The sequence below is a fragment of the Dermacentor variabilis genome, unplaced genomic scaffold, assembly GCF_050947875.1.
Source record: "Dermacentor variabilis isolate Ectoservices unplaced genomic scaffold, ASM5094787v1 scaffold_13, whole genome shotgun sequence".
NCBI classification, from domain to species: domain Eukaryota; kingdom Metazoa; phylum Arthropoda; class Arachnida; order Ixodida; family Ixodidae; genus Dermacentor; species Dermacentor variabilis.
Genome location: NW_027460291.1, coordinates 12143602 through 12151479, shown reverse-complemented (window position 1 = coordinate 12151479; position 7878 = coordinate 12143602). Strand labels below are relative to the sequence as shown.

The window sequence follows — 7878 nt, the reverse complement described above, 5'->3', positions numbered from 1 at the left end:
TTCATAGGTATGCCATCAGGTCCTGTAGCTGTTCCCACGGAACCTTGTGTTCAATTCTGTCCCATTCCTTACTTGTCATCCTTCTGTACTCCTCCTCTAATTCTGTCCTGCTGTTGTCATTGTTCTCCATTTCGCTACCCACTGGCTCTGCAAATGCTGCCTCTATTGTTAACCTAATATATTCCTGAGCTTCCTCTCCCTCTACGTTTGTTCCTTCTGGTGTGGTCAGTGAGTGCTGAACCACCTCTGTCTTCTTACTCTGTTGCTTTATGTGTTCCCAAAATTTCTTAGAGGCATTTCTGTCTTTTTTTCGTATCTCTAACATCCACTGTACTCCAACTTTTGCTACCTTGGCTTGAATTAATGCCAATGCTTCTCTTTTCATTGCAAGGTAATCCTCCCATTTTGTCTCCACCTCTTCTGGTGTGGCTCCCCTTTTCTTCGCTGCTCTGTGTTTTCTGCACGCATCTTTGCGTTGCTCTATGGCCTCCTTAAAGGGGTTGGGACACCAAATTTTGAGGCTATAAAAAGCATGTTGTAGGCTGCTTCCGTATGCAAGGACACCCAGAACGAGGTATTGGACGCTGCAAACATTTCAAAATAATTTTAATTCAGCTCCAAAGAGTCATTAAAAACTCCTTCTCGTAGTCGAGACCCATCGCTAGCGCGGCAGTTACTACGTCACAGAGGAGGAACGAAAATATTGACGTCATAGCACACCAGCACAAAAACGTGACGTATGATGAGTAGCGATGAAATGCCGATTACGGAGCCTGCTGAGCCGAGCAACCGAGCATAGCCTCCACTACGACCGAGCTACAGGCATATAGAAATCGTTTCTTAATGCAAAGAAGGGGTAAGGCGTGCAGACACGGACACAAGAGGAGAGAAGTGGACAACACGAACGCCGCACGCCGGCCCGCGAACGGCAAACTGCGTGCGGCGAGTTGCCCTGCGGACGGGCCTTTACACGTTTGAGTGTAACACTAGCCGGCCGACTCCAAAAGGGACCAGGATATGCGGCGTTCGTGTGGTCTGCTTCTCTCCTCGCATAGTCGCATAGTTCGGCAGCTCGGAGCGGACTCTTCTTCGCTTGGCCTTTCCACGTTACCGGCCCGTCCACGTTACCGGCACGGAAACTCGCCGCACGCCGTTTGCCGTTCGCGGGCCCCCGTGCGACGGCGGTTTTGCTCGCGAACGGCGAGATTTCCTTGCCGTAGAGAGGACGGGCCCGGGAACCATTTGTGCGGCAGCCGTACGGCGAAGCGGCCAATCAGCGACCGAGGAGTGGTCACTCTGGCATCGACGGCAGCTTCACCGCCTCTGATCGTTCGGCGCCGCCGATATCGTCGCTAGGCCTTTTCCAGTTCACTTCAAAGCTAAAGCTTACGGCGCTTCGGAATGAATCACCGACTCTCACAAGCCGCAATATTTTCTTACCGTTGTTGTCGCTCTTCGCAATAATTACAATAATCGCGATATGCACTTCGAATCGCCAGTGGTTAACCTCTGCTGGCAGAGCACGCGTATGCGCGAGCAGACGACGCAGCATAGTTTTACGTCACTATTTTTTGTGGGCCACGTGACCAAGCCATGTTGCGTTTCCTCCTCTGTGACGTCATAGCATCCCCCGGAGCCAAGAAACCGAAACCGAAATCGCTCGGTATAATAACGCTATTTTTAAATTATTTATCGGATATATATGAATCCCGCTGTGTGTATCGTGCTCCCTGAAGCATGACGCAACGTTTGAATCAACAAACGCATGAACGAAAATTTTGATGTCTCCACCCCTTTAACTTCTCGGTCCCACCAGCTTTTCGGTTTATATTTTCCCTGCTTACTTCCTAGTTTCCTAATCTGTCCCTTCTCTAGCTCTCGTTTAAAAATACCTATTTACTCGTCGTATGTCCATGCCCTTTGCGGTTGCTTGGATTCCATGCTTTCAATGTTTTTGGCCACTTCTTGTAGCTGCCTGTCATTCAATTTGCTCATACCTTTCCTTTCTTTAGTTTCTACCAGTGGTACTGTCCTTCCAAAACTGATTTTGATTCGTTTGTGATCACTCCCCAGGCTTTTTGTACCTTCCTCATCAATTTCCATACATCCCAACCGTTCATACAGCTTGTGGGACATTAGGCAGTAGTCACGTGAAAGATCGATGATGCTGAACACTATTTGCGTTTAGAGTGACAAAGAAACAATAAACTTTCTTACAAAGGGTACAATATCTAATTAGCAATGATAATTTCGCCCTCTTTTTTATGTAATAAAAATGCTTCGGTAATTGTAAGAGAAACTTTATAAGATAAAGTTGCGCTTATTACGGCGCCTCTAGCGGAAAGTGTTCAAACCAACGTAAGCATCCTGAAGTCATTCTACTGTGCTAGTTTTCTTAGCAGCAGCGCGTGGTCGATTTTTTCGCCCTCTGTGGCCATTTGTTGAACTTGAGAGTGTGCGGGGCCCGCCCAACGTTACTAGACTATGTTCAGTTGTCAAACTCTCCGTAGGTGCCGTACATCGCGGATGCCCCCGTTTCTTGGTTTGCCGCCAGAGGGCGGGCGCAGCTCTGCGTTTGCGAAGGGGTTCGGGTCCTCCGATTTCGCCATGATTTCGCAACTTACGTACTCAGCAAGTGTTTTCACCGATGCGTTTTTAAATGTTTGTATAGTCTCGCGTCTAGGAGATTGATTAAAAAACTTTACGTAGCCGTGATAATGCTGCTGCGCTGCCCCAGTGTGCGCTGTGGAGTCCTTAGTCCAGGGCCGCAGCAGCCGCGGTCGTCCACTGCGCCCTATTAATCAGCTGTTGCTGCTTAGTACTAATTAATTAATAATGCGAACGCATGGTATGACTCATGAGGCGATGTTAGCGCGACCACACGATGGTCCAAAAAAGTCACGGGAGCCTAAGCGAACCAATCGAGGCAGTTGACGACGCCAGTTAAGTATAAACCCCATGCAAGCGATCTTGCACGCGACAGCGACAGGCGACGCGATGGAGATGGCTGTCGCGTTCGCTCGTCGCCTACAAGTTGCACCCCATGCGAGCGATGACTTCGAGCGACGTCTCCCCAGTGTTGCCGGTATGAGGGCAGCAGTATAGGCGCCGAAACTAGCGTGACGCGTGCTTTATTAACTTAAGTTGATGTATTTTACTGTAAAAAGCAACATAAAATATTTCTGAGTCTTGCAGTAGGTTCTTATCCTTGCACCTATAAAAATTCAATCGTTTGCTCGTTCCGTGCGACAATCGGAAGTACTGGAGTTATGTACATCCAGTTCCGGCTTTGCGCTATTGGCTAGTCGTTCATAGCACTTCCGGGCGACGAGCGACGAATTCTAGATTTGCAAAACCGAGCGATCGCGCGACAAGACCTAGCGATCTGTTCAAGCGACGGCCTGATCCGTCGCGCGAACCCGTCGCTCGTCGCTGTCGCGCACAAAATCGCGCTAATGGGGTTTAGCCTTTAAGGCAGCGTGGATTAGGCGAAGTTAATTAAGGCACAGTTAATTAAAATAGAGCTAAGGCACTCGAACCAAAGACCATTGGGGGAACCTTCCTAACCCACGACCATTGGGGTCAATTAGGGCGATGTTAATTAAGGCCCAGTTTGTGAGATATAGTTAAGGCGCTCGAACTCGCGGTCGTTGGTAAGAGTTGAAGCTTTGACCTTTGGTGGTGGCAATGAATTACCTAAGCGGGTAAATTAATCAGTTATTAATTATATATATATATATATATATATATATATATATATATATATATATATATAAATCATGAATTAACTACGCATTACCTAACTAGGCGCACTTAATATAATTTGAATATCTCCAAGCTACGGCAAACAGCATTACCTTGGTTGTGACCAACTAAGCGGCATTCGCGTATTTTAAGACTATAGCTGAAGTTAGCTGGGACACACGGTATATACGCACTCTTAGCACTTCATTTCAGGATGAAAAAAATGAAGCTAACACTATTTCTTTTATCAGAGCACTGCATTCGCAAGTGCAATGTTGAAACCTACGTGAGCTTTGCTCCCTTGCGAGCAGACTTGCACATTCACAGTAGGTTATCGCTGCAGGAACGGAGCATCAATATGCATTCGCGTCACCAAATAAAATTGGATGATACGACCCGTAAACTCTTCAAAACGCACAAGAGTGTCGCAAAAATGCACCGAGACTGCAGCAAAAGCCAAAACAGATAAACAACGGACAGTGCTTCGTCGTCCCGTCCGTGCCGTGCTGACCGAGCAAAGTGCTACAGCAGCGCCACGAGATGCGAGGATTGGTGGTGGGTCCACGCAGTCACGGGAGTTTGAAAACTGAACCTAGTCTAAACGTTGGGGCCCGCCGTAGCAACGTAGCAACGCCGTACCTTTGGTAGCACATACAGTAACTCTAGTGCCCATGTTCCTAGAGCGCCATCTCGTGCTATCTACATGAAGCGCCTCAGCGGCGAGCGCTTCCTGAACGCACTGTCCATATTATAGTACATACACTGCAGCAACTGTAGCCAATTGTAGCACGAGCGCGTGCGCATGTAAGCGCCTTGGTCGAGCGTGTCTTCGTTCTGGTGGGGGTTATTTTGACTGCGCCTCTTTATTTGCTCCTCCTTGACAAACGTGAGTAATATTGTATCATCGTTTCTACTTTTGCTACTGTTGATGTCACTGCTAGTAGTCTTCAATTATTCAACTTATAGGATAGGACATGCGAGCAAGCTCTTGTCCGGCACTCGCATTTGTACTTCGTCGGGTTTTGTGCTGGATATCCGCCAAAATGTGGGTATGCCACCTTGCGAATTTTAATCCTTGTCGTTCCGGCATTGTGATACGTAGCATAATTTCTCGTGTTGGGCTGAACATCAGGTTACGTGTTGGCGGTATTCAAGGGGCGCTGCCTCTCACGGCCAGTCAACTTATGGTTGGGTGGCCGTGCGAGCTTGCTCTATTTCTAGCCGAATTTCAGTTGGGTTGAATACGGCTGAAGCGCACTGAGCCATTAAATTGTGGTTTTTGCTTTTAACGTCAAATTCCTCGCCCTGTGCAATTCCTCGTCCTGTGCCTAAGGTTTTGCATGTGGGCAAGTACTGCTACTTGTCCTCGTTGAACATGCGAGCCATGTGCCTTTCCTTAGGAGTGAACGCTTTTTTCTCAGTGAGATTTTGTCGCGTTCTTGTGGGTCCACATAAACTAACATGCCTTAATTTCTGTTCATATTCTAAGGTGAGATTTGACATGACAAAATTGTAAATGAGGCGAGTTTCCTCGAAGCAAAGCATGTATTGGCTCCACAACATCTGAAAAATGCGGGATGAACTTGGTGTAGAAGCCTGCGAGTCCCAGCAGCGAGTGAAGTTCATTGATATTTGTAGGTGATGGTGCCTTGGTTATCGCCTCGATAGATGACATCAGTGGGAATAACCCTTTGGCACTGACAACATGGCCTAGGAAAGTCAACTGTGCGGCGTCAAAAACACATTAATGGTTGAGCTTGAGGCCAGCATCAGAGAGCCGTTTCAAAACAGTGCGCAAATGCTTGATTATTTCGTTGGTGTAAACCAAGACGCATTTGCATCCTTTGAGGATCATATGCATCATCTTCTGAAATGCTGACTGTGCCGATGCCAGTCCGAAGCAAACACTCTTAAAGCGCAATAGTCCGTCGTGCATTATAAACGTCATAAGATCACGACTCTTTGGGCTTAGTGGTAACTGATGGTATGCAGAAGCTAAATCTAGCTTAGAGAATCGCTGTGCACCAGCTAAGCTGTTCAAAAGTTCCTCAGTTTGTGGCCGGGGAAAACTGTCCACTACTATAGCTTTGTTTGGCTCTCGTAGGTCTATGCACATGCGAATCGAGCCATCCTTTTTTCTGGCTACGACAATTGGCAAGACCCGCTCTGAACAATCGACGCGCTCAATGATGTCCTGAGCTTCTAATTTTTGTACTTCTGCCTAGACTTGCTCACGAATGACTAGTGGTAGTCGTCTGTTTGCTGGTCACAGGTTGAAGAGATGCGCGAACTCTGACCTTGTGAGTGAAACCTTTGACAGTTCCTAGCTGCTTTTCAAACAAGTTCTCGAACCCTGAACGTAATTCAGCAGGTAGCACAGGAGTTTCTTGTGTCATTAGCAGACACCTGAGAGATGACCCTTGAATATTCATATCTGGAGCCGCAATACCATCTAAAGCCAAGAATGGTTGTTCCTCCCGACACAACGTACTGAAGGACAGAAGTGCATCGGCCTTGAAATGAAACTGGAGCAATGAACCATCCTTTTATAGGAATTGCTGACTTAGAATAATCAAGCAGCTGGATGGATGTTGATGTCAGAGGAAATACAGTAATCGAAATGACGTCGGTAATGTTCTTTGGCTAGGATTGAAACCGATGATCCAGTGTCAATCAGGAACGACACGGAAATTCCTTCAATTTTCCACACTGTGTAAATGCCCTTCTTACGGCTCCAGATGTGACAAACACTTACGTGATCGTCGGTGTCAGCTGTATCTGTGTCGTCTTTCATGACGTGCTGAATTGTTTTACAGACTTTCGGAAAGACCTGCACACCTTTCCTAGATGGCCAGTCGCCAGTCTTTCCACATCTGCGACACTTCTGTGTCTTAGCGTTGCAGTGAGGGCTATTCGCCAGATGGTATAAATAACCACGATAACATTCTTGCTCTTTCGGAGCTCGATGACTTTCAGTTGGCATCTTATAGCATGTGCACGTGCCACAGTGCTTTTCTCTCATATTTGAAGTGTTTGTGTTTTTAACGTGATGCACTTGTGCTTCATGTCATGCAAGTTCTCTCGCTTCTCTAGTCGCCTGATCATGCTGTCTCACAATGCTAAGGGCTCGAGAAAGCGTAAGAGACTCTTCCAGTAAAAGACGTTCACGCAAGTGTTTGCTAGTAGTTTTTTCTACAAGCTGGTCGCGCATCATGTCATCCGCCAAGTCACCGAAGTTGCACGCTCCTACGAGACCTCGTAGCGCGGTGACCTAATCGACCGCAGTCTCACCTGAGGCTTGTGCACGTCGGTGGAAATGGTGACGCGCTGTGGTGACATTGACAGAGCTCTTGTAGTGATCTTCAAGTGTCGCAATAGTGCAGTCGAATTCATCTGGGGCAGGAGTCTTCAACGTCCCTCCGGTGGCTCTCGAAGCCAAAATGCGCGGGTCGATCTCCGATGTGAGTCTGGAAGATACGTTGTCCTTCCAAAGCCAAGCAGTTGAGCAGAATTGCCTTCTGACACGTGGCAGGTAGGTCGGAGGCGCCTGACGCCACCATGTAGTTCTTGAACATGTGATTTGAACTCTGCTGTTAGCGGCATTCTTTGTTGGGGAACAGGATTGTCGTGCCTTCAACTTTGACCCGCCGTCTTATAGATCTGGCTCATGAGTCACACCCAGGAATTAGTCGTACCAAAGCTCGTCTTATACCGCAGTCACACAGGCGCTTTCAAAGTCCTTTGAGGTTAAGGAACATTGAGCTTTCAAAGGCACATTAGTTCAAGGAATATGTGTTGGGGGCTACACGGTCTCCAGATGGTCTCCGTTGAGGCTTTTAACAGAAACCGCAACGTATCCTTAGCGCTGCCATCGCCTCGAAAGTAATAAAAAAATATGGCCCAATTTCGTCTTATAATTAATTTATATCATTTTTTTTCAGCAATATTTATTTTTCTAATACATAAAAACATCAAAACAAAATGCACCCATAGTAAAGGCATTACTTTATTAAATACAGACGTACTTATTGTAATGATGGCCACCACGTGTACCGCTTAGTATACTGCACGTTGGCGTCGATTATTCATTGTTGCCCTTGCTTCAGCGTGAAGCAGCGGTGGCGTAGAGGTAGA

The 7878-nt window shown here is 47.1% G+C and overlaps 1 protein-coding gene across 5 annotated transcripts in view; it reads left to right on the top strand.

The window, feature by feature from the left end:
- The first annotated feature begins 4482 nt into the window (after positions 1–4482).
- Positions 4483–7878, top strand: part of LOC142566730 (uncharacterized) — a 106037-nt gene continuing 102641 nt past the window's right edge. For 2 of the 5 annotated variants that reach the window (XM_075677591.1, XM_075677588.1), the window contains exon 1: positions 4641–4789. In XM_075677591.1, the coding sequence (XP_075533706.1) occupies positions 4673–4789 (117 nt within the window). In that variant the 5' untranslated portion in view covers positions 4641–4672. The other 3 variants (XM_075677592.1, XM_075677593.1, XM_075677590.1) reach the window with 3 other exon arrangements.